At 43.3% G+C, this 27,404-nt stretch overlaps 2 protein-coding genes across 2 annotated transcripts; one reads left to right on the top strand and one right to left on the bottom strand.

Moving 5' to 3' along the window:
• Positions 1-461: 461 nt before the first annotated feature.
• On the bottom strand, positions 462-26,434 carry apc2 (APC regulator of WNT signaling pathway 2; the record flags this gene model as incomplete). The annotated part of the gene is made up of 13 exons (XM_079221488.1): positions 26,279-26,434; positions 24,361-24,451; positions 23,081-23,378; positions 22,369-22,477; positions 21,696-21,809; positions 21,361-21,435; positions 9,994-10,089; positions 8,419-8,833; positions 7,689-7,787; positions 7,461-7,600; positions 6,611-6,805; positions 6,284-6,498; positions 462-5,979 (listed from the first exon to the last, which is right to left on the bottom strand). The coding sequence occupies exons 1-13, from the start codon at positions 26,417-26,419 to the stop codon at positions 462-464; spliced, it is 7,506 nt and encodes a 2,501-aa protein (XP_079077614.1). The 5' UTR covers positions 26,420-26,434.
• Positions 17,746-20,448, top strand: LOC306739079 (uncharacterized protein; the record flags this gene model as incomplete). Its single annotated transcript, XM_079221030.1, has 4 exons — positions 17,746-18,463; positions 18,978-19,539; positions 19,625-19,662; positions 19,889-20,448. 4 exons carry the CDS (start codon positions 17,746-17,748, stop codon positions 20,446-20,448), a joined length of 1,878 nt encoding a protein of 625 aa, XP_079077156.1.
• Positions 26,435-27,404: the final 970 nt, after the last annotated feature.

Here is a 27,404-nt window from a genome sequence, read left to right on the forward strand (position 1 = left end):
GTAAAAACCCAGCTGAGTTTGCATAATATTGTTCTTTTATCAATAATGTCCAGGAGACCAATGGTGATTACTGTGCTGAAATCAAGTTAAATGTCTTTTGCTTCATGTTTCACTACATTTCTACCAGGCAATGATTATTCTACAAATACAAAAGAGTACAAAAAGATGCACTTCCGTTTCATGTGAGATTTTTCTCTGAAGTGCATCTCCAAAAGTTATTGATGGTTTGCTCACGTGAGACCTCTCTCAATGCATACATCCAACCCTGTATAAATGGTAGATGGAAGCTGTGGTCAATTGTTCAGAGAGCAAAACTTGCTGAATGCAGTGAATGGGGAAAGTAAGGGGTCAATACCCGAGGTAAAGGGACCAGCACACTCCTAATCTGTCCACCTGAGTGTTGCGTTTCATCCAAGAACACAGTAGAGTCATCCATGTTGCTCAGTAATCTACTTAACGTCCTACGACTCACTTATTCCCTCTGGCTTTTCATCGATTGGGGCTTCTTGGCTCTGTGTGTCTAGCAGGCTACAGGAAATTGGGCTTGGGGTGTAGTTAAATGGGGTGATCCGGGCGGCCTTGCTGGGGGATCCTTGGCGGAAATGGACAGCTCCACCCACGTGGATGTCTGACGTACCTGTGGAAACGTTGCTGTGACTCTTAAGTGAGACGTCTGAATCTCCCTCTTGTAGGTTACTCCCAGAGGTAGCACTAATCTTTCTGAGTAGTGAAAATCGTGTAACTTCCTCTGAGATCACCCGAGTTGTTTCAACCGTTGTAGAAGTGCTTGAGTTGATCTTGTTATTCAAAAAATCTTCTGTCTGGACTGTCGCATCACTTGTCTTGCGTGATGCAAGTAGAATGGTTGGTAGTTTTCCTGGAAGAGCTGGTGGCTTTGGCTGTTCGCAGTCAGGAGAAGGCACCAGAGGTAATGCATTGGCTGGCAGAGTGCTTTTCAAGATCTGAGGTACATCTTCATCCCTGATCCTCCTCCATGTAACTCTGTCATTTAGCCGTGATGCAGACCGGTGCCCTTTCTTCTTTGTGTCATCTTCGCTCTTTGCTCTTCCACTTGAATCGGATGAAGACGAACGTAGGGAGGAACGGCTGGTCACTCGGCTCAGTATGTTTATGCTTGGTGATGAGGCGTGACGTTTAAAGTTGTCTTTGTCTTGTTGCTGCCTGGCTCCGCACACCCTGGTATGCCCGTTGCGTTCAGCCACCCTGCAGGGGCTTTCAGAGCTAGTTCTCCTGTGTGAGCGTCTTGCAGATAGGTCCCTTTCACTGGAGGTCGTTCTAGAGAGGCTTGGGGTCTGCTTTTGAACACCGCGGTCTGGCCTCTGGACTTGCTGTGTTTGCCTTGGATTTTTTACTTGCACCCTTCTCGGGGTTTGAACAGCTACTTTAAGTTCCTGACAGCGTGATGAGCAAAGAAAGACAGCGGAATTGCCAGGAACTGCTCTGTGGGGGGATCCATTCTGAGATCCAGGCATGTTACGTGCAAAGCCATCCCTTCTCAACACAGTCTGGGATTCCTTAATGAAAGTCAGCTGTCTCAAGAATCCATTGCGCTCAGACTCACCGCCACTTGAATGGACAGAAGTCATCCTGACCATACCAAATCGATTGGCGGGTGGGGCTCTTTTCCCGGTGACCTGATTGGTTTGTTTGGTGATTGTTTGGTTAGTTACCAGAGGTGACAGAGCTCTCGGCCTGACAGAATTTTGCATAAAAGGGATTCGGACAGGGGACTTTTGAGTTTTAGGTGGTGGGGATCTTTCCTTTTGATTCATAACAGGAGAGCGCCCCTTTCTTTCTTGGGGACTACTAGCTGGCGGGCTATTCGGTGGTGAGGCATTCTTTTTCTGGATGAATTTATTTGTCTGAGTCGGGGATGTTTTCTTCCTCTGTGACTGTTTGGATGGTGTAGAGCTTTGCGATGATCCAGAGGATGAACTTTTTGGTATCCTTGGAGGTGGAGTAGAGCTCCTCTTTGGCAAAGACAGTTCAATGTCCTGCGAGTGACCTAATCGGTGAAGGCTCTTTGATCTGTGCTGAGCCAGGTTTGGATTCTTTGGAGCATCTGTCTTGGTTGGTACTTTTCTGGGAGGAGGTATTTGTGATGGAGCTGTCTCTTTTTTCGGCGTATAGATCACTGTCCTGCCTCTAAAAACCACTGGTAAATTTGAAACTGGCTTGCGCTGTGCAAAGTCTAAAGGTTTATTTGCCTTTTTGTCTTTAGCAAACTTCTTTTCTTTAGGTGTAAAGCTGGATGTTGACATGAATGACATGACGGATTCAGTCTCTTCAGAGGATGGGTCCTGAGACTTTGAGGCCTGGAGTCCAGTGACAACACAATTAGCACCCTCTTGTATGGCTCTCCATTCAACACTATTGAGGTCTGAATCTTGATCCCATGCTGTGTCATCACTATCCATTTCCTCATTCCACCCATCAGAGGCCTTTTGTTTTTGAGTATTTTCTGCTTTCTTCTTCCTCGCAGCAAGCTTCCTTCTCTGCTTGGGCATGGCAGATGTTATACATTTCTGAAGGAGGTCATCCTCCGAATCCATGCTGACAGAGCTTGGAGAGCTTGCCTCTTCATATTGGCTGTGAATGTTCATAAACTTTGTTTGTTTCATCATATTCAGTGTTTTGTTGTGTCTGTTTTTGTACCAAATTTGCTGGGCTCTTGATTTATGATCCTCAAACTCTGCATCACTCAGTGAACTAAGTGAGGAGCTGAGTGAGTAACATGCCGGGGATTCATCCTTTATCAGATTCTGTTTTATCTTGTGAAATCCCCTGGGCATTGCTTGTGAATTATCAATCCTGCCAATATTTGTCATGCTCCGGGAAAGAGTATTTCTATTTGCTTCCCTGATCTGTTTTCTACTTGTTCGTTTCATTGCTTCCTTTTTGTCAGCGTAGAAGCTGTTACTGTCCTCTGAAGAATTTGTCGATTGTCTGTAGACTATTTTACCTTTTTGTGATCCCACATTAAGATTACTTTCTGTGTTTTGCTTAATGACAGGCAGATCCTGTTTCCTAACTGGCCCTTGACTTTGCCTCTTTTTTTGTTGGTTAGGAGACTGATCACGATGTCTTTGCTTTGCCACTCTATCGGCTACCTCTTTGCTCTGCATAAGCACCCTCTGAGTGGGAATGATGTGCTTTGTTGTTCGGTTCATTTGTATCTCAGGTGGGTAGTTGATTCTGTTGGGTTTATGGAAATGTGAGAATATCCTTAGGTCTTCTATCCTCTTTGCCTCATCGTCGAGCAATTCCTGTTTGTTCATACCTTTAGCTGTGCAGTCTTTAGCCCCTCTCTCCTTCACTGGATACTGAAGTGTTTCGTCACTTAGTGAAGTTGTGCTGGAGAAATTGACTGGTGTACCTTCTGCAGAATCAGTGAAGGATGACTCATCAATATTACAGTCCTTTTGTGGAATGACAATTCTCCTCCCAGGACACATTTGGGTTTTGCCATTTGGAAGCATCATGTACATTGGAAGATGTATCTGTTTTCGGATCTGGGAATTGAGAATATGAGGAGGGATGGTTGTCATCAGGGAAGGTCTTATTTTTCGGAACTTGGAGGGCATTGCTGAGTTGATGCATTCCTTTAAGATTTCTATGTCATCGTCTGAATTGCCCTCACTATATCTCTCACCATGGTCGAATCCTTGCTCATCTTCATCAGGGAAAGGAAGATTTGTGTCATTTTGATGGAGTAGGGGGGTCAATTTCAGCTCCACATCTTTTTGTATGTAGTGTTCGTGAAGAGGCAGAGCACTTAAGCTCGACGCACAAGAGAAGTTCTCACTGGGCTTTTCCACAGTGAAGTAGATCATGGTGTCCAGATCAGGAGGAAGGTTAAACCTCTCTTTGGAGTCCGCAATCTCCATGAACGTTAGCAGGCTGCTTTCCCATTGACCCGCTGTTCCTGGGGCCTGTGTTTCTGGTCCATTTGGAGTTTTACTTCGACTAGGAGGCATGGTTTGACCTGGGCTGTCGGGAAGATCACTTGGGCTGATTGTTCCATCAAGCATCTCACTGCATGGATCACTTTGGATTGAGCTGGCAATTGAGGGGTCCTCAAAGCTGCCCAATGAACTGACTGAGCTACAGCGACTCATTACCAGGGGTGTCTCATGGATGTAGTTCTCAGATGAACTGGATGGAGATCTGTCTTCAAGTAGGGCTGGTGAAGCTCCTCTTAGGAATACCTTTTCCCTTTTGGCAGGACAGGGAATCTCAATAGGATCGGTCTCTTTGCTGGGGAAGGTTTTTGAGTCAGTCATCAGCAGCTGGCTGTCACTCAGATCCTCCAAGGTTTCATCCTCTTCAGCTCTCTTCACCACTTCTCCATCCTCCACTTCAATTATTTCTAATGACGAGTCACTCTCTAGCTCATTCTCACTTTGTTCATCGAGCGCTCCATCGCCAGAAGAGAGGGAGGACAATGAGCTGCAGCGAGAGAAGCAAATCGGGGTGTTTTCCACTGAGTATTTCTGGACCGTCTCCATCGACCCGATAGTTGGGCTTCTGGTGGATGTCATCGGAGAAAATTTTGTTATACTACCCCCAGTTATCCCAGTAGGTACCCATGCTTGCCTCCTCATTGCTTGGGCAGCCTGTACATTAATGGCCGTCTTTGCTACACCGAATTTGGCGACGCTCTGAATGAGGGGGACCTGTTGATAAGAAGGAGACAGTTTAATTGAAGTCATGCTCACATCAGAGGAGAGTTTAGTTGATGCACTGACAGGTGTTTGTACAGGTTGATCCTGGTTCTTTACTGCGTCTGCGCTGCTGAGCTCTAGATCTCTCGCATCTTTGTTGTCCACAGAATCTCTCTCTGGAATGTCTTGCTGGTTTGTCTCCGTCACAACAGCAGGTCTTACATTAAGGTAATCTTGATGAGCCACCTTGAGATCAAGTTGGTTGGGTCGTTGTTGCATCATAGCAGCTCTTGGAGCAGGTCGCATCTGGTCTTTGCTGCCGCAGTAGCCATCACTGGTGCTTCCACTGTTTAGGCTGTCTGTTGATACACTTGTATGGGCAGTTTTGAGGCGCAAGAGAGCGTGGGCTCTACTGAGGCGTTCCCTGTGGGCCAAGCTGCTTGTTTCAGACAGACGGCAGGGGGAGCATGATTTTGCCCGGGCTTCATTGAGTTCATCCAGTCCGTAAGGCCAGTCTGCCAGGTGATCTTCAGAGCTGAGGCTAAAACTATCCTCAGAGGATGTTTGCATGGTGATGTCCTCCACTAACCTGTCAATCTTGGCTACCGTGTTGGTGATCTTTTTTGCGAGCATCTCTGCAGCGGCAGATACATCATCAACAGGAGCAAGTCTCTTGTCGGCCATCTGAGGCATGTCTATGTCTCTTTCAGGGTCAGTGTCCCTCTTGCGTGGTTGGCTTTGCAGGAAGTTAGAGTTGGTAAGAAACATGGACAGCATAGAGAAGTTCCCAGTGTCCAGGCTACTGGAGACATTTGGGGCCTCGTCATCATCAAAACAACCAGAATCAGATGCGTAATCCTTTGCCAGACTTTCAATGTGCCGTAGTGGCTTGTTGAGGGTCAGGTGCTTGGGACTCTGTTTCTCAAGAGTATCAAAAGTCTCCGCCAAATGTTTGGCGTCCAGCTCCGCCTCGAGCGCCTTCTGTTTCCTCATATAGAGTGAGGGCATGCAGGAGCCCGGTGATATGACTGCAGCATCCTTGTATTTTAGGGGTCGATTGGTGAGGAGATTCCTCAAAGCTGCGGCACTGCCCATGGCTATCATTTTGTGCTTGGAGTGAATAAGGTTGCGCAGCATGCTAACTGCCCCAAGGTCCCACAGCAGCTCCTGGTCCTTCGGACTTCGGGCAGAAAGGTTCCAGAGAGTCCCGCAGGCGTTGCTCACTATGGTCAGGCTGTGGGAGCGCAGGTGCTGCAGCAGAGTCTGGAGGCAGTTGTGGTCCCTGAGGATTTGTCTGTAAAGTAAGTTTAATACATTTATTAGTTGTGTTAAAACAAAAGAAAAACATCTTCACTCAAGTTTGACATATTAGCTTCAGTCAGCAGATAGTATTTGCTCAGTTGTTATCATGTCACCCAAGATTCCTACTGAGGCATTGTTGTGATAAAATGAACAAACACGATCCGCTAATGAAGACCATTAAATGCTCCAGAAAAGCTAGCAAGTGGCCCTTGAGTTTAATTTTTTTCTCAAACTATTTACAATGTCAATGTCATGTTCTCTAGTAATGTGGCAATTGTTTTTTTAGTCTAACGTACCTGTAGTCTTCCCGCGTGGCGACCAGACTCGACACATTTCGAAGAATTCCTCCTCCGCTCTCGATGATGGCGAGCGAGTTGGTTTGACAGCGGTATGTCAGCGTGCTGACCAGGAAGCCCAGAGCGCCGTCCACCGAACAGATTGACACTTTATTTTCAATGCTGTGAGCCGATAGATTCCATAGAGCACTCAGGAGGCTCTTCAAGGTCGACTCCTGGAAAACAAAAAAAGAAGAATCCTTAACAAAAGTGTAAAAGCGATGGAAACATTTTATGGGAAGTTGTGTGCCGGATCCTCACATAATTCCCTCTTTTGTTTCACGTTACCTTGGTGGCCTGGAGAGCACAGGTCATCAGTGCAGAAACACAGCCAATGTCTCTGAGCACTTTCTTGCTGCTGATATCGGCCCTCCAGGACAGGTTCCTCAGGATGCTGGAGACCACCTGATGAAGTTCTTCACTGTCAGAGGCGAGCTGGGCCACCAGAGCCTGCAGACAGCTCTTCTTTGAGCACAGAGTGGCCTGAAGGGGAACACGGTGTCGGTCAAACAGATAGACAGTCATAGTACAGTATGACAAACTCACAAAAGGTCACAGTATAGAATATTGGAAAAAGTCCTCAAAATTCATCGTATGTCAAAAAAGTAATTGTATAGAATGAAAAAGATCTGTGCAAAAAAAAAGATCGGAGTAGTAAAAAGTGTCAACTAATGCTAATACCAAGGCGAACAGTGACAAAAAGCAAGCAATTGTGTTGGGAATCAGCGGTGGAAGAAGTATTTAGATATTGTACTAAAATAAAAGCAGCATTATCATAACTTACAACACAAGTAAAACTCCTGCATTGGATTATGACTTAAAGTTATTTCTAATTGTATTGTATTGTATTAGCAACTAGAAATTAATAAAAGTAAAAGTACTCATTATGTGTTTTCCTTGTAAAATGTTTATCTGAAAAGTAACTTGTAGTGCACTATTAAAGTACAAATATATATTCCCTGTGATGTATGGTGGAGTAGAAATTAGCTTAAAATTACAAGTACATCAATATAGTGGCCAGTCTTGAATAAATGCATTAAGTTACATTCCACCACTGCTTTTAGGTTACTTTTCTTATATGTTAATACGTCCTTTTGCATTACAGCCCACTGATCCACGCAGGGCAGTGATTCTGTACCTTGTTGGCGACGTCTCCGAAGGTGAGGTTGGTCACAGCCATCCCTGCGTAGCGCCGCAGAGCCATGTTGATGGGGTCGTTCAGCATGCCGTACATGTCCTGTTCCAGGTGGATCAGATTGGCCACGACCTGCAGGCCGCCTGGAAGACAACACGCAGACCTCTGAGCAAAATGTGTCACTGATGTCTTTGGGATCAAACAAAAAGACCACCGGGTGTTTTGGCGTACCCAATTCATTCATGGCGCGTCGGTACTCCTCTTCAAAGGAAAGCTTCATGATGGCGCACATGGCCTGACAGATCTGAGGCTCCACGGGTTCAGGAATGTCTGCGGAGGAGAAAAACAAGAATAGAATAGACGGTTTCGGGGAGTTCATTTACAATAAATCTACAGAATGAGGAAAAAGATATGCCTTTATGTACAATACAAACTGTGAACTATGTGTGTTTGATTGTTTCCCCAGCCCCCCCTCCAATGCTGTGCCAAAGGTGGCTACAAAGGTGAAGGGAATGATTAAAAAAAAAAAGTATGCAAAGATGGAAATTTGACAGTGGTGGTTGAATTAGCCAGATCATTTGCATCAGTTAAAGTAGTAATACGACAGTGTTAAAATACTGTGATATTTACAAATAGTATCAAAGTATACTCAAACTAAAAGTACTCACTATGCAGAATGGCCCATTTCATGACAAATGCATTATTGGCTTCTATATTATTGATGCATAAATAGGTAAGCGTGTTGCAGCTGGTCATGGTGGAGCTCATTTCAACTGTGATATATAATCATCATCATTTTATAGCTGATTGTCTATTTTGGATTATCAGAATGTGCAAAGTAACTACAGCTGTCAGACACATCTAGTGCAGGAAAAGGTGGAATATTCACCTCTGACATGTAGAGGACTAGAAGTAACTAATAGCTTTTTGAGTGCTCTGTGTTTAGAGGACTGTCGCTCACCAGTGGTTTTGGTTCCTCCAGGTGACGGCGTCCCTGTGTGGCTCTCGATCCAGTCCCAGCCGCTGTCACAGTAGGTCCGGACCTGCTCCAGCATGTGCAGCACCCTCATCTCCCGGCGGGCTTGGCCCTCGTCCTGCTGGGAGTAGATGATGTTGTGAAGGGCGGCGCTGGCTCTGGATTTGGCCTCTCTGCTGCAGCCCGTCGCCGTAGCGCCCGCGGCCGCCTCCCCGGGTCCGCCACCGGCACCATCTCCGCACGGAGCTTCGTGCAGGATCTGGACCAGCAGAGGGACGCAGCCAGACTTCCTCATGGCGATGCAGCTGTCCTGAGAGCTGGACAGAGCCAGCAGGGTCCGAGACATCTCCTCCTTATCTCTGTTGGCGAGCATGGAGAGCAGCCAGAACACCATCTCCACCTGAGGGGAGGGGAGGACAACCTGCATTAATATTAATGATATCATTAATGTCATTGACAGCACTATTATTGAAGAAAAATGGCAGTATTTCTGGTGGTTTTGAACATTATAGCATTTGAACCACAAATTTGACATCCAGGCTCATTGTTTTCAAAATGATCATGCAGTTTTTTTACGGTTTTACTTCCTGGCAGATTTTATATAAAACAATATTTCTATAAAAATCGTAGTAAAAAAGTTGTGATAATTACACTGAGTGAAACAACAGTAATGGAATGTGGAATGTAACTTAGTACATTGACCAAAGTCCAGTGGACAGGTGTTGGAAATTAGCATTCGCTATATACACTTAACACAGTGCATCTGGTTTTTCCCTTGTGCACATGTGTGTGCTAGAAATTCTAATGCCATTGTGATGTCCGCATCAAATAAATAAATAAGTACTATACGTACTTACCAATTTGAGGAACGTGTACTTTACTACCAACAGTTTATACAAGTACAGCTGAAACAATTAGTCGATTAATCAATTATTTTATTGAAATAGAAAAAAATATTGGCAACTAATTTGATGGTTTAAGTCTTTTTTTATGTAAAAACTGTTTATGGTTCCAGCTTAATAAATGTGAAGATTTGCATCTTTTCCTTTTAATAATGTTATTAATGATAATGCATTAGTAATGATGTTGAGGTCTGGACTGTTGGTTGGTTTTCTCTGGGCTCTGGTAACTGTGGAAGAATAATTCCTCACTATTCCTATCCAAACAAAAGATCGATCAACAGAGAAAATACTCAGCAGATTGATCCATAATGAAAATAATCATTAGTTAATAGAGCAGAATAAACTCCACAAACAGTAAAGTCCTGCATGAATGCGTGAGTAATAATAATATAATCTAGTATAACAGGGGACATTTTTCTACTTTTGATATCTCCTAATTTCCTAATTATACTTCAATACTTTTACTGAAGTAACATTTTCATGCAGGAATTTTGCTTTCAAGAATTTTTACGGAGCGGTATAAGCCCTTTTACTTCACAACTGCAATCAAATGAATCTATTTATCCACAGATGAATTATAATGTGATCACCCATCCCTGTGGACGGCCCTGATGTCTGCAGTAACCCTCTGATGTTATGTGGGTCGGCGATGTGTTACCTTGCTGCCGCCGTCTGGAGCTTCGGCTCCTGCTGCAGCAGCTGAAGACGCGTTGCTCTCTGGTTCTCCAGCAGGGGGCTTCTCAGCTCCAGACAGCTGCACACACACACACACACACACACACACACACACACACACACACACACACACACACACACACACACACACACACACACACACACACACACACACACAGAGAGAGAGAGAGAGAGAGGAAGACATGAGGATGAGGTGGGGAAACTGAACACACAATTTGATTTGATCGGATTTTCTAACAGGGCACCCAGCAGAGTATGTGATTCCTGTCAGAGAGGATCCAGTAATATCAGAAGTACATTACTGTAAATATCTATTACATGATTTGCTGACTGAGCAATGACATTAGATTTGGGTTACATAGTTGACATTTTCCTGCTTCGTTTCCATGTAAAAAGTGGGCGTGTGTTGCAGTTTAATGGTGTATTAATGTTATTATTTGTATTGTTAGAGTCAGTGGTCCATTCTGGGCCGGATGCCAGAGAAGAGAAAGGAAAACGACTCTGACCTATTTCAGCTTTCAGTGTGTTTTCAGGCCAACGGCTGAAGAATCTGTTTGTTTATTGCAGAAGCACTAGTCTCACATAGTCAGACCTGTCAGACCTGTCCCCTGGCTGGGGAGACAGGTCTGTAGAGACAGGTCTGTAGAGAGACAGGTCTGTAGAGACAGGTCTGTAGAGAGACAGGTCTGTAGAGACAGGTCTGTGGAGAGACAGGTCTGTAGAGACAGGTCTGTAGAGACAGGTCTGTAGAGAGACAGGTCTGTGGAGAGACAGGTCTGTAGAGAGACAGGTCTGTAGAGAGACAGGTCTGTGGAGAGAGGTCTGTGGAGAGACAGGTATGTGGAGACAGGTCTGTAGAGACAGGTCTGTAGAGAGACAGGTCTGTGGAGACAGGTCTGTGGAGAGACAGGTCTGTGGAGACAGGTCTGTAGAGACAGGTCTGTGGAGACAGGTCTGTAGACACAGGTCTGTGGAGAGACAGGTCTGTGGAGAGACAGGTCTCTGGAGAGACAGGTCTGTAGAGAGACAGGTCTGTAGAGACAGGTATGTAGAGAGACAGGTCTGTAGAGAGACAGGTCTGTGGAGACAGGTCTGTAGAGAGACAGGTCTGTAGAGAGACAGGTCTGGGGAGACAGGTCTGTAGAGAGACAGGTCTGTAGAGAGACAGGTCTGGGGAGACAGGTCTGTAGAGACAGGTCTGTAGAGAGACAGGTCTGTAGAGAGACAGGTCTGTGGAGAGACAGGTCTGTGGAGAGACAGGTCTGTAGAGACAGGTCTGTGGAGAGACAGGTCTGTGGAGAGACAGGTCTGTAGAGAGACAGGTCTGTAGAGAGACAGGTCTGGGGAGACAGGTCTGTAGAGAGACAGGTCTGTAGAGACAGGTCTGTAGAGAGACAGGTCTGTAGAGAGACAGGTCTGTGGAGAGACAGGTCTGTAGAGAGACAGGTCTGGAGAGACAGGTCTGTAGAGAGACAGGTCTGTAGACACAGGTCTGTGGAGAGACAGGTCTGTAGAGAGACAGGTCTGTAGAGACAGGTCTGTAGAGAGACAGGTCTGTAGAGAGACAGGTCTGTGGAGAGACAGGTCTGTAGAGACAGGTCTGTAGAGAGACAGGTCTGTGGAGACAGGTCTGTAGAGAGACAGGTCTGTAGAGACAGGTCTGTAGAGAGACAGGTCTGTAGAGACAGGTCTGTAGAGACAGGTCTGTAGAGAGACAGGTCTGTGGAGACAGGTCTGTAGAGAGACAGGTCTGTGGAGACAGGTCTGTAGAGACAGGTCTGGAGAGAGACAGGTCTGTGGAGACAGGTCTGTTTTTTATTTGTTTTTATTAGTTTTACTTATTTGGGTTTTACTTTAAATAATTAACATTTGAGGGATAAATGATGACGGTTGGTTTTAAACACTTTTTATGGGAAAGAAAATCAGTTTAAGAAATATTTAGTTGTTTCATAAAGCAAATTATTTGAACTATTTTTGACAAACGTATAGGACTTTATGTATTTAAAGTGATTTCTTCTTATTTTGTTGTCATGATTTTAATTCATTATAATAATTAAATTATAATTGTTTCTGAATTGATGATACATGTAGGGTTTAGGGTTTATTGTTGTGAGATGCTTTTGTACGATTATTTAGGTTCTTTTAAATACTGTTTAAATCAGTATTATTATTTGTGTGTGTGTGTTTTGTAACCTTAGATGCTCTCACTAGTGAAATACAGTATGTCAAACCCCATGTTTAATGCATCACATGGAAATATTCTACATGTCTGCAGCTTTATGAAAGAATGTAACACAAAAACTGTGAAACATTCATTTCACTGCCTGATAATCCACACACACACACACACACACACACACACACACACACACACACACACACACACACACACACACACAGCCTTTAGCTCACACACACATGCGCGCGTGCACACATCACACCCTGAGGCGTTGCCATGGTGACAGGATGGAGAATGGGGGGATGAAAGCTTTGATTCAACTCTCTGAGGATTTCAATCTGTGAATTCAAATGAAGCTCAGTCTGTGTGTGTGTGTGTGTGTGTGTGTGTGTGTGTGTGTGTGTGTGTGTGTGTGTGTGTGTGTGTGTGTGTGTGTGTGTGTGTGTACGTGTGTGTGTGTGTGTGAACAAAGGAAATCAGAATATTTCTTTCTGCATGTTTGTGACTCAATCTGTGGCTCTGATCCAAACCCCCTCCATAAGCAACCAGCTACACACATGACCACAAAATGGACGCCAGCGAGACGAGAGGAGAGGAGACGAGAGGAGAGGAGACGAGGAGAAACACAACCACTTCCTCCATCAGCAGCAGCAGAGACGGAGATCTGCTACGTCCAAATTAAGCATCATCAATGATCAATGATCAATGATAATTTATCTGATCTGTAGTGCATACACTGTATTCATTTTTCCTATTTCCTTATTCTGTATGCTATTGCCACTACTAGCACTGACGAGCTCTGTATATTACTCTACACTGCCAGTGAGATGCTAAAAGCATTTTTGTTGTCTCAGTACCTGGACTCTGTGCAATGAAAACATAGATCAATAAACTAAAGTGAAGTAAACAAAGCAAAACTGCTAACAATGAGCTGAAAAGTGAGGATTTGCTGTTTTTCTTGCTTTTCTTTGTCGTTTAAAACCGATTCTCGTTCACACTGTTTGACATTAGAACATTTCGTCATCGTGAACCTGATTGGATGATTAATTGATAATCTGTTAGTAGTTTCAGTTCTAAAACAATCAGTGGTCACATATGTGACGGAGGTTGAGCTTTTAATGCTCTGACTCGCCTTAAGAAGGTCTACGGTCCTCGTGTTATTGTCTGTTTGATCGTCACAGTCATTGGTTGCCTGATCCTCTTGTATTTCAGGCAGTTTCTGGTCAACCTCCTGTGAAGGTTCCTCAACCATTAATACTATATTATATTTTTCTCCGCCTAAAAATATTTTCAGAGGATACAAAGAACCTTGTCCCACCGTTATTTAACCAAAGCTTTGTCTGAACCTGAACTGAATTAAGAGCGCCAGGCCTCGAAATAGAAATAGTGCCAATGAATGGAAATCTGTCTCTGAAAGAACCTTCAATGTTTTAAATGTTCTTTCAACACCACGAACGGCTCAAGCTAAACTCCTTTCATTGCAGAGTAGGAACACAGATCTCCAGCGATCTGCAGGGAAAGTGTGTGTGTGTGTGTGTGTGTGTGTGTGTGTGTGTGTGTGTGTGTGTGTGTGTGTGTGTGTGTGTGTGTGTGTGTGTGTGTGTGTGTGTGTGTGAGATCTGCTGGAGGAACGAGCCTGTAAAAATCCAATGGGCTCGTCTCTTTCACGTTGATGTTTTCATCCCTGCTGCCTCGTTGGTATTCTCTGAGGGAAGCAGAGCAGCAGAAAGGACAAACGCCTCGCTCTCTTTATCTCAAACACTCTCGCTCCGTGCCAACCCTGCAGCCTGGCAACAGCCAATCAAAGCTCAGCTCTGAGACCTGGTTCCTCTGCATAGCAACGAGCCGAGATGGAGAGCGGTGGGAGGAGGAGGAGGAGGAGGAGGAGGAGGAGGAGGAGGAGGAGGAGGAGAGTCCTCTACATGTTCAATGTTTAATCATGTTCTTCAGGTGAACCAGAACCTTCATGTTAAGAACACTGAGGAACATGCAGGATATAGAAATTACAGTTTGAGAGTTATTCTGGGTTAATATTGTTTAACCCGTTTGGTTATGTTATTATGTTAGTACTGATTATTCTGCTGAATACCTAATCAATTAATATCCATCATATTACAGTTAACCATCACACAAGTCAAAGAAAACATCTTCCTTGAAACAAAATGTAAAATGCCTAATTGATTATCAGAATTATTACCAATGAATTTTCCCAAGCCAATCACGCAAGCAGTTTATTGTTATTGTCTGCATGTTTTTGGAAAGTTGTATTCTCAGATTTATTTCATTCCAACTATAGTTTATTATTTATGGCTTTATATTGTTTCTTACCTTTTTCGTTTGTTTTGGGCTCAATGTACTCTTTTACTTTAGTAATCAGTGTATTCGTGGCTGCCTGAAACCAGGGATCCCTGCTGTATCCCTGCTGATGCAACCATGGCCCTGCTGATGCAACTGGCCTGGAGCCGGTCCTGCCAGCTGCCATGGCCCTGCTTTCTCCTCCCACTGCCCCTGGGATGCCCCTCCTCTCTACCGCCTTCTGCTTAATGGGTCGTGGCTATCTGGATCATGGACCATGCATACTACTCATTATATGAATAATTTCTGTCACATTCATTGAATGTGCTGTAACTCTGTTACGTTATTCATTCTGGCCACATGACATCTATTGCATCTGTCCATCCGGGGAGAGGGATCCTCCTCTGCTCTCCCTCAGGTTTCTTCCCCTTTTTTCCCTGTGAAAGGGTTTTTATTATCTTTATTGGGGGAGTTTTTCCTGATCCGATGTGAGGTCCCGGGACAGGGATGTCATGTGTACAGATTGTAAAGCCCTCCGAGGCAAACTTGTATTTGTGATGTTGGGCTATGTAAAATAAACTGAATTGAATTGAATTGTATCAGTGTAGAAGTCCTGCATTCAGATGTCATTTCAGTAAATATACAAAAGTATTCGCATTAAAATATACTTAAAGTATAAAAAGTAATAGTAGTCATGGAGAATGTTCCATTTCTGAATAATATTTATCACATTTGATTATTGACCCAACTGCTAAATGTGGAACTCAAGCCTAAACTTGAATAATATTTCATAATTTATTTGTCAACATTTTGTATAAATAATCAGAAAGGTTACCAGATAAATGTCGTGGATTCAAAGCAGATCTTTGTTTTGTTGACCAAGTGAATATTTTCCCATCATACTGTATTTTCTTTTCTAGCAAAGATCTCTAAAATAGGAATTGTAAAGCTTTTTGGAACTGGGTTATGAAAGCAATTCGGCATAAATACTGTTTATTATTAATCATTTTTACTTTTATAAATATACATAAATGAAATGTGCTCACCAGTAAAATGATTTAAAACTGGAAAAAAGATGTCATTATTTGTTTTGGTTTTGTATGTCAAAGGTTACATTGAGTTCAACCTGCTAAATAATTAATGAGTTCAGTTGCTTCACCTTTTATTTAACAGATCTGAAAAGGTTGAACTGTCCCGGAGTAACAAGTGATCATTTCACCAGAGGAAGTAAACATCATGTTTGTGTGTGTCAGGTGAAAAAAAATCTGTTAATGCAGCTTTTATCAACATGTTTTAACCTTTTCCTCAGTAAATGTCGATTATGTTTAAAGAGATTAAAATGTTTACAATATAAATCCACTATAACTTTACTTTCTACATGTATTCTGATTCATAGCCTTAAGCTTGTAGTTTTAGAGATGTATATGATAATATAAAAACTATGAAAAGATGGCTCATTGAAACCTTGAAAAAAAACACACAAAAGCAAACTTTAACCAAATCATATTTAAACTCAACCTAAACCGGCTGCTAACCCTTAAAGGAAGTGATGAGCAACAGCTTTTGAAAGCAGAAACACCCAGACTCCTGCACTCATCAGCCAATTAGGAGCGGAGCAGTCGGAGTGAAATATGGAGACAAACGGGTCGAACCAGAAACATGTTCAGCTGAATGAAAGAATGCCGGCCGTCCCTTTTAAACACAGAGAGAGAGAGAGAGAGAGAGACGGAGATTACAGCCACAACAACTCAGACTGAGGATTTCTGTTTTTTGGTATTTTTCTACTGAAGAATCTGATACAGACATGGAGAGTGAAGCGGCTGTGAGTATCTGAGATGCTCTGGTGGATCCAGATTACCAGAAAAACGTTAAACAAGCCTGAGCGTGTACGGAGAGGCGTAGAGAGTTCAGAGTAGGTGTAACTTTACACAACGATGTTCAAGTCATCCGGCTTCTCCAATTGGAAGATTTCCGGCTTGTCACAGTTTCATTTTACTGAATTATAAGAATTTCGTTTGGGGTTTGGACTGTTGGTCTTACGAGATAAGTAGTGGGAATTCTGCTGTTTACGTTTGATGATTTGAACCGTCAATGTAGACACGGTTCAAATCATCAAACGTAAACATGCTAGCTGTTCTGTGAGGCTGCGCTTAGACACAAAAGAGTTCAGCATCAGCATGTTAACACGCTCACAATGACAATGCTAACATGTCTGAACATAAATCCTTTAACTTACTGAAATTGGTCGTGTCAGAGAGGAGAGTTCTTCAAAGAAAATTCAAGTAAAGAATCTGAAGCTTTTCTTGAGCTTGAGCTTGAGTCTTGAGCCTTATCTTACATCACACTTCTTGTCATAACTTGGACTCTGGTTTAGCTTATTTATTAATGTTATTCATGGCCTTGGTCAGAGGTCACCACTCTCACACAACAGACAAAAAGATTGTTTTATTCATCAAAATATATGTAGCAGAGTAAAGTATAGAGAAAAATAAATATACTCAGGTAAAGTACAAGTACCTCAACAATTGTACTGAAGTAGAGTACTTGAGTAATGGTACTTAGTTCCTTTCCACCTACATTCCTGAATTGTAGTAAGTTGGAAGTATAAAGTAGCATATTATTTAAAAGGAAGTATACCTGCAAATCACTATCGATCTATGTACATTCATAACTCTCCAACCGATATGTCTTTGTTGTATTCAGCTCAGTTTAATTGTAGTGTTCCTCAAGGCTCTATTCTCAGGCCAATGTTTGTTCTATTTAAATGCCTAACTAATCTCTTTATGTGCCTTAATAATATTTATTAAACTGCTAAAGATCTTGCTGTAGTTTGATTTATGCAGATCTCTGTTAATATATGTATTTTTGTTTTACTTTTTACCTTACATGTTTGAACTAACCTAAAATAAAGAACTGGTTGATCTTATTTGTTAACCTTATTCCTGGTCAAGGTCAGAGGTCACCGCTCTCACACAACAGAGTCAACAAATAGCTATATTTATGATTATGAAGGGAAGATAGTTTCCCGACAAATCATTCACAAATCATTTACGTGTTACTAAATCTACTTAATTCCACATGTATCTGTTAAAACAGGGTCTCTCTGAACTCTCCGACAATACAAACAAACAAACATGTCTGGTTGACGAACCGTCACAGGAAGTTGACCAGAAACTGCCTAAAATACAAGAGGATAAAGCAACCAATGACTGTGACCCAGAAGATCAAACGGACAAAAACATGAGGACCATAGACCTTCTTAAGGCGGGCCAGAGCATTACAAGTGCCATCAAAGAGGACTTTAGCCAGTTTAAGGAAGAATTGTTCATGGTGTTCAAGGAGAGCGACACAAGCCCATCAAGTCAGGCAGAACATAAACCGTCCGTCAGCATGCTCAATCTCCTGAAAGAGGACCTGAGCCAGCTAAAGGAAGATGTGAACAGCATCTTCAGCTCGTCCAAAGAAGCAAAGTCCACGGATCCTCAAACCTGTCAGCCAACAGAGAAGATGACCAACCGCCTCAGCTTTCTCAATTTCAAAGACAACCTCTCTAGCATCTTCAGGATCGGTCTGTCAAAGGAGAGAGACAACAGGGATGCCACCGCGACGCCAGACTCATCCAACACCTTTAAGACAAAAGCTAAAAGGACGGACGAACCCTTTTTACAGACTCTGTTCAGAAGAGACCAAAATATTTCTCAAAAGACAGAGAACATTCAGGAAGTTGTTAAAAAGACATTTTCAGAGACGAGTGATGAACAAATGGACGCTGGCTTTAGGGGAAACCTCTCGGAGCAGAGTGAAGAGATGGTCGATACCCAGAAAATCAACGACAACATGAAAGACAGAATTATTGAAGTGGAGGACAGTGAAGTGGATATAACTGTCTCTGATGAGACAACAACAAGGAACTCTAAAACGCAACAAACTGAGGAGACAATGACTACACCACAGGCAGGTAGGCTCGACCTTTTTCATTGTTAAACTAACAATTTTGGAGAAACCCTAAAACCTTTGAATCCAGTTAGGTTTATGAGAAACATCATGGTTGGGCTTAAAACAAGTACGTAAAATACGTGAAGACATCGTAAACAGAACTTCACAATAACTCAACACTTGAGACATGAGTCAGTCTCGAACACCGGCCTCCTGGTGGAAAGTCCTTAGGAGTCTTTCTCACTGTTAATACTATGCCACTAGCTGTGAGCGTTGCATATTCACGCGGATGCATGTATTGCTTAAGAGGTCGTGTCCCTTTAAGTATTTCTGTAAGATCAGGATGCTCATACTTATAGACAACAACAAACTAAATGGGAACCCAGTCATAACACTGTAGAACATAACACTGTAGAATTGTCAGATATCATTTTTTTTGTCTGGGTTGTGTTCAAACAGACGTTTGTCTACATCAGAAAATGTTCTCCTTATTTTACATTTTGTAATGTGTATTTAACAACATATCAATTCTACAGCCGAGCAGAGATGTGAGAGTGAAGAGTTGAGTGACAACTCCTCTGTGGTGTCAGCAGAAGACGAGAGGATAAACAAAGAACAAGAACAAGAACCAGAACCAGAACAAGAACCAGAACAAAAACCAGAACAAGAGCACGAACAAGAACAAAAACCAGAACAAAAACCAGAACAAGAGCAAGAACAAAAACCAGAACAAAAACCAGAACAAAAACCAGAACAAGAGCAAGAACAAAAACCAGAACAAGAACAAGAACCAGAACCAGAACAAAAACCAGAACAAAAACCAGAACAAGAGCACGAACCAGAACAAAAACCAGAACAAGAGCAAGAACAAAAACCAGAACAAGAACAAGAACCAGAACCAGAACAAAAACCAGAACAAAAACCAGAACAAGAGCACGAACCAGAACAAGAACCAGAACAAGAACCAGAACCAGAACCAAAACCAAAACAAGAGCAAGAGCAACAACAAATGAAGCCACCAGAGACTGTTCTCTGGGAGCCTTTGTCCTCTGGGATCAATCTCTTTAGTCTGAGAAACCCAAACATCGGCAGCATGAGGTGAGTCATACCACAGGAAGTCAAAGGGAACATCTTGTTGTGAAATGTTCAGCGTATGATGTTGTGGTTCTTTCTGCTCTTTTAGGACTCAGCTGGGAAGAGACGTGTGGTCGGTGAAAAACTGTAAGCTCACATAGATTTGATATCTTTCTGCTTCACATATAAGGAGTTCTAAATTTTGTCTCTCTATAATAAAAGGTTACAGTATCATCTGCATAGAGTTAAGCAATGTCTGCTTGGCCAATCATAATCGACAGCACTCCAACCAAACCTAGAAATAAGCTTCACTTGAATTTAGTATTACTTCATTACTGAATCAACTAATCGTGTTCCTTGTTTCGTCCATCAGTTGCCTGTTATTTGACCTTGGACCCCAACACTGCCAACTCAGAGCTCCTTCTGACCGACTGCAACCGGAAGGCGACTCGAGTGTGGTCGGACCACCGGCCCTCGGGGCATCCGGACCGGTTTGAGCGCTGCCCTCAGGTCCTGTGCAGGGAGGGGCTGCTGGACTCTGTGTACTGGGAGGTGGATTGGCGCGGCGGTGCCGACATCGGCGTCGCCTACAACGGCATCTCCAGAGACGGAGACCCAGCGAGCTGCCTGCTGGGACACGGCGAGCAGTCCTGGAGCCTGGAGTGTTCGGAGGGAAGCTATACGCCGTGCCACCATAACAAGAGATTCAGGTCCTCCTCACCCCGACCCTTCACCCACAGAGTCGGGGTTTACCTGAACTGGTCTGCAGGCTCTCTGTCTTTCTACAGCGTCTCTCAGGACACCATGGTCCACCTTCACACCTTCACCTCTACCTTCACTGAGCCTCTGTACCCGGGTTTCTGGGTCTGGGCTTATCATGGCTCTGTGTCACTGAGTCAGGTGGCGTTAGACTGGGAACGACTGCTGCAGTGAACCACCGAGTACACGGACTGGACGTAGAGGTCGTGACGTCACACGTTGTTTTGTGGACTGAAGTTTTGAAGCCTTGAGTTTGACGATTTCACCGTCGCCATCTTTGATTACGGCCGTCACCTTTTTGTTTTTTTTTGCAACCAATGAAGGTGACCATATCACAGTAAGCCCCGCCCTAAAGCATCCCCTGCTTTATGATCTATTTGACTCTAAATGGACCATAATTTACTAAATGAACATCATGCTGTATTGAAGAAGACTTGAAACTAGAGATTGAAACATAAACTCATTTTTACAATGTTTACTGAGGGAATAAATCAAGAGAGTAATAAGAGTAATTTACGATATGCTCAAATACCATGTGTGTTGGTGTTTTCAACCCCTGAGACATTGAGAAACATGTTCCAGCCATAAGGTCACATCACATCAGAAAGTGCCACAGGTAAATTAAAAAGGTATGTCTCTCTTTGTGAAAAAAAAGTAATCTGTCGCCGATGTCGGCTGCAAACATTAAAAAGATGCTTGAAAAGAAATCTTAGTGAGAACGACTGGAAGGAAGACTTCAGATTAGACTCTCTACATATCACACACTATATTACTTTATCAGATAACCCAGACTAAAACAGTCCAACAAGTCCAGAGTTAGCTGATGTAACACTTGGAGCACATCTGTAAAACCACCTTAAGATCCAATCAAGTCAAAAATACCTGAAACTAAAAGACTGAACTCCTGATGGCCTTGCTTTTGCATCGGCTCACTTCTGAAAATGTTTTGAAGGCCAGAATGAAACATTTATGAACCCTTTGTATTTATTCGATTTAATGTATGCCGTTGTGCGTGTGTGGCTTTCTGTTTGTGTACTCCATCTGTTTGTGAGTGTAATGTGTGTGTGTTGTGTGTATTGTGCTGACCTGTAGCTGGGTCTCTTGACTCCCTCGGGCCTCCTGCAGCTCGTTCTCCAGCTGCTCCAGACGAGTGACTCGTATCTACAACACACACACACACACACACACACACACACACACACACACACACACACGGTTCAGACACGTCCAGATGTGCTGTGTTTCCACCAACCAGCTGTCTGTGTTGTCTACCATCAACAACGATTCAACTATGTAATATAATAAAATGCTAATTTTAATGAATTAAGAATTCTAATCATTTATTAGTAAAACTCATTTGGAGACATAATCTGCTGTGGCTGAAGGTGTAACATCTGTCCAATCAGCACCGTCGGCCTCACCTGTGTCCTCTGAACCATCTCGTCGTTGGTACCAAAACGTTCCTCCATCACAGATCGAACCCGCTGGGCTTCAAACTCCAGCTGCTGCCGGATCATATCCATCTGCAGAGAAAACTACAGAAACAAATGTATAATTAGATTTTTATTGCGACAACACAGGGTACAGTTGTTGACTTCAGTCGAACAACATAAACTCCAACAATTTTGGTGACAGATTAAAAATGGAAGTAAATCCTCCAACAGAACAATGTGCAGAATGGTCCATTTCAGATTATTACATATTTTATTCTTGTATTATATTTATTGATGCATTCATGTTTTCATCACTTTTGGAGCTGCCACCTTTTCCCGACTTCACATACTGCTGGGTAGTTTGTGAATTTCCCCCCCGGATCAATAACGTTTGATTTTACATAATATTTTGTGTTATAAAATCTGTAATTTAACTCAAGTTATCAGATAAATGTAAAAAAGCACACTGTTTCCTTCTGATATAGTCAAGTAGAAATATAATGTAACAGAAAATGGAAATACTCAAAGTTGCACAGTACTTGAGTAAATGTACTTTGTTACTTTCCACATTGAGTGCAATAGTGTGTGCATCTCTGTGAGTGTGTGTGTGTGTGTGTGTGTGTGTGTGTGTGTGTGTGTGTGTGTGTGTGTGTGTTCTCACCGTGTCGATGCGAGGCAGTTGAGCCAGCCTCTGTGACAGCTCCTCCAGCTGACTGAAGTACCAGCAGCGCTCCCTCTCCTCCCGGTCGATCTCCCCGTGCAAGAGGTTCCTACACACACAGATAGCACTGTTAGCGCCAGCAGCGCTAACGCTCAACGCAACAAGGCCACTTGTTACGTCAACCGAGAGGAATAACAGGCCACCCTCGGTGACATGTGGAGCTACAAAGACGGTATGAGCTCAGACTGTTTCCTCTAAATGTAAAACATGCATATTACCCAGGAAAAGATAAAGATCAATTTGATGAGTATGCAAAAACTAATAAACAGACATTTACCAGTGGCAAAATTAAGTACATTCAAAAGCCAAAGAATATAAATAAAATATATTATAATTCATATGTAACCTTTTTCCATAATTTTCCATAATAGAACAACATCGCCATGATCTGCAGGAGAACACATGACATCTATTGCTTCTATTGCTTCTGTCCATCCGGGCAGAGGGATCCTCCTCTGTTGCTCTCCCGAAGGTTTTTTGTTATTGTTTTTTCTATTTTTTTGGGAGGGGGGAGTTTTTCCTAATCCGATGTGAGGTTCCGGGACGGAGATGTCGTATGTGTACAGATTGTAAAGCCCTCTGAGGCACATTTGTAATTTGTGATTTTGGTCTATACAAAATAAACTGAATTGAACTCCAAGAATCCTCTCACCTCTCCTTGTACAGCTCCTCCTGGTGGTGGTCGCTCATTCGTCCATCCGGCCCGCTGATCACAGCTGTTTTGGGCGGCGCCCCGTCCAGGAAGTGATGCGGCAGCAACATGGCGGCCGCCTCCCCGCCAGAGACTGCGCTCAGGCGGGACGGGGCTCGGAGCGGACTCCTGGCTCTGCTCACCGCCGAGGAGGAGGAGCAGGAAGCCAGGCGGTCGTCTAGCTCCGCCCCTCCCAGCAGCCTCAGGTTGTGAGGCTGGTGCTGGAGTTCGTAGTAGTTGGTGAGGTCCATGTGGAGCTCTGTGGGGGGAAGAGGATCAATAATCAATCAATCACACAAAACCTCTTCCCGTAGTGCTTTTACCTTTACCAGGCAAGATGGGCAAATGCTGCTTTTCTTCATCTTCCTTTCCTTTCCTTCCTCCCTCCCTGTTTGTGCACCTCGAGCTCTACGATACGAGCTGAGCGTATTATGAAAGACACGAGGGCGTCTGATGTTCTGACGTTTGTGGGTCGAGCTCCACAACATTGTACAGAGCAGAAATAGTGGTTATTTCTTGCATGGTGGATGGCGGAAATGATAACTTATTCCATTGAGATAAGCCACTCCTCTCCGGCATGTTTAGCGCGAATGAAGCGAATGAAGCGAATGAAACGAATGACAAGAATAGCCACAAATAGTCCGGCGAGTAATGCAACGCAAAAATTCGCTTCACTTTTGGTGTGACGCAGCACAACACTTTAGGCCACCAATGCCCTTTCTTCTACTCTTTTTTTCCTTTGTTTTGTTCCTTTTCTTCTTTCCTTCTTCCTTTCCTTCTGTCCTTCTTCCTCTCCTCCATTATTCATGTCCCTCTCTCCTATACTTCTTTTCTTTCCTCCCTCCTTTCATTCCTACTTCCTTTCTTCCTATTCTCCTGCTTTCATTTCCCTTTCTTCCTTTCCCTCCATCTTCCTCTCTCCCTTCCTTCTTTCCTTTCCTTCCTCCCTTCCACCTATCTCTTCTCCATTATTTCTTCTGACACAGAATAGTCCTATAATCACATCTGAGCTCAGCTGGAGTTAATTGGATTTTCAGTCCCGACAAACTAATTGACGTGAATTAGTTGTTTAATTGGATTGAGTCAAAACGAGGCAGAGCCAGCTGCAGCCAATCAGGTTAGCTGGTTGAGTCAATTCATTCCTCTGTGAATCTGATTGGTCCCACCGGAGCGGACACTTTAAGGGACACTTCTGTTCTGGTTCACACAAGAAGATGAAAATCGTTAAAACGGATACCGACCTTTCAGTTGGTGCAGCACGTCGCTCCTCCCCGACGACGCCAGTGTTCCTGCCTCCTGCTCCAGTTTGCTCTGCAGCTGCTTCAACACCTCCTGCATCACAAGAGGAGGAGCCAGCACGGGTCAGCAGAGAGGACAGTGTGTGTGTGTGTGTGTGTGTGTGTGTGTGTGTGTGTGTGTGTGTGTTGGCAAGCTACAGCTAATGTCTGTACAGTCGGTTACAGTGTCGTGTTGTAACAGACTGTACAGATAAAAGGAAAACCGTGCACAGATTTCAGTTTAAATAATTTGAGTCTCTTTTGTCCTTCAGTGAAAAGGTCATGTTGTTTTTTCTTTTTGTTGTTCAAGAGTTCAATTGTCTGGCGAATAAACAGCGACTGTGCAACGGCTCCTGCTGTCGAGTTTGCACAAACAAACAATGCGTAGCAGAGCAGAGCCCCTCCTGTAAGGAGGAGGGAGCACAACAGTGTGTTTAAGAATAAAGTACTGTCAAAACACACTCGCTTCTTAACCCTAAAACCAGGAACATACCAAAATCCAAAATAAAGAAAATATATTATTTAATTGAACTGTTTTACAATTTAAAATATGTTTAGTAAAACAGTGATAACGCTGTCAATAACAAATACTACATTCCTCCTTTGCATTTTAATTCACCTTGCTCTGTTTGCAACAATGAAGAATGTCAGAATCGGCCTTTAAAAGCCCACTTTGTGTAATGTGTCTGTACTGGAATGTCAAACAGGACGTGTCATGTGTTGTCTGTCTGCACACTCACATGAACACCAAACACCATTTCTCTGACTCTTCTGAATCTAAAAAAAGAACCTGTAAAATGTCCTCTGGTTCTTTTTCACTCTTTTTGCAACGGCAAATAAAATCAGCAAAAAAGCCGTAGTCTGGAGAAAAAAATGATAGATTCCAATCAGGATAAAAAATCCCATAAAACGGGTCAAATCCAGGAGCAGCCAATGTAATCTCCCTTCATCCCAGAGAAAAACAAAGTTATTCCTTCATGTCCGGACAAGCTGACGACCTCTGCAGACGGAGGGGAAGATGAAACATGTCCCTGGTCCTCCGGCAGACTCACCTGCTGGTGTTAGGATGTCCCGATTCTGATAAAACCAGCTGAGCTCAGTCTGATAATCCAGCTGCTGACCTCATCTGGACATGTGAGTGTGTGTGTAGTTGCATCGATGTGCTCACATGCATGTGTGTTTGTGTGTGTGCAGCTGATGGGATTTATGTTGCAGCAGGCTTTGAGTCTTAGCCTGATTTCACAGGGTTCTCTCTTTCTGGCCTGCTTTATATTTATGGATTATTTTCAAACACATATTTGAAACTAACATATTTGGGTAAAATAAGGTCACCTTTGAGAACATTTCTCCTAATTTACTAAATTCTTTAGACCAAGCCATTGATCAATCAATCAAGAACATAATTGGCAGTTAAATCATTAATGTTGCAGCCTGACAATAAATCACCACGTGCAGTAGCTTTCCTTCCATCAATACCGACTTTCTAAACCACCCATCAGGGGTTTGATTGATTTCCTTTCCCAACTGTCTCCAGAGAGATACTGCATCACGGCCGATGTTTAGTCTAAGGTTTGGTCCTTTAACTCTGTAGTGTTGGTTGTGTTGGTGGTGGTGGTGATGTTGGTGGTCTTGTTGGTGTTGTTGGTGTTGGTTGTGTTGGAGGTGGTGATGTTGGTGGTGGTGTTGATGGTGTTGTTCATGTTGTTGGTTGTGTTGGTTGTGGTGTTAATGTTGGTTGTGTTGGTGTTAATGTTGGTGGTGGTGTTAGTGGTGTCGGTGGTGGTGTTGTTCGTGTTGTTGGTGGTGGTGTTAGTGGTGTTAGTGGTGTTGGTGGTGTTGTTGGTGCTGTTAATGTTGTTGTTGGTGGTGCATCCAGACTGACCTTCATGCCGGTGGTCTCGGTCTCCAGTTTGGACAGATGGTTGGAGTTGTCCTCCAGCTCCCTCCTCAGGTGGGAGTTCTCCTTGCGGAGCGCCTCCACCTGGTGGGCCAGCTGGTCGTAGGAAGCCACAGTGTTGGCCATCTTCACACTCTGCAGCGCCCCCTGCAGGAGCACAGAGGAGAAGGAGAAGCGTTGGACTGAGGGATGAGAGGCTGGTGGCCGGTTTTATGGACCTGCCACCAGGTGATACACTTTGACACTTTCACACAGGTTGATGCTCCTTCGGTGTAATAAACACGCATCCATGCAATATCAGGAATTTATGACGACGATTTCTCCCAAAACACCTGACCAAAACCAGGTCAACAAACTGTTGGCCCGCAAATGCACCAACGCTGGCGGTTACCATCCAAATAAAAGCCTAAAAATAAGTAGCTCATCAAAAGAAGTTGATGTCGGCTGTTTATTTTTTGTGACTACAAGGTTAGCTAACCATATTGGAAAAATGCAAGAGAAGTCGGAATAAAGGATGTTTTCCTGTTCTCCCCATTCTGCATGAATGAAGACCAATTCAATCGCACAAGGACACGAAGCAGAAGTAACAAAGCACTCAAACAAACTTAAACAAACGTGAGGAGAGGCACACGTACACAGAGGTTTAAAGCCAGACTTGAACCAGAGTTTGTTACGATGCGACGCTCTGCATCCTAAACCGCAACAGGACGCCCTGATGGAAGAGTTCTAGGAAATGTTGAGTTTGCGTCAGCAGCATCTCAAGCTTCTTACACACAGTTTGCTTTGAAACACATATTGATTAAGCTACCAAGCACTCATTTATTCAGTTCATTGTTCAGTCTGTGAAATATTGATGACAAATTGGAGCCCAAAATGAAGATTTTTCTTTCAAAGATGCACTTGATGGCAGATGAAGAGGAATTGAGCAAATCCCCTCATATTTTTCTAAAAATTAAAGTTTGGCAGAAATTAACAGCTCATTGAAGTGATTTGTGTTGCAAACGGACACAAACATAAAGTTTGGTATGGTATTGAATTTATAATTATATATATATATATATATATATATATATATATATATATATATATATATATATATATGTTTTAACAA

This window comes from Taurulus bubalis (assembly GCF_910589615.1).
Source record: "Taurulus bubalis genome assembly, chromosome: 7".
Lineage (NCBI taxonomy): Eukaryota > Metazoa > Chordata > Actinopteri > Perciformes > Cottidae > Taurulus > Taurulus bubalis.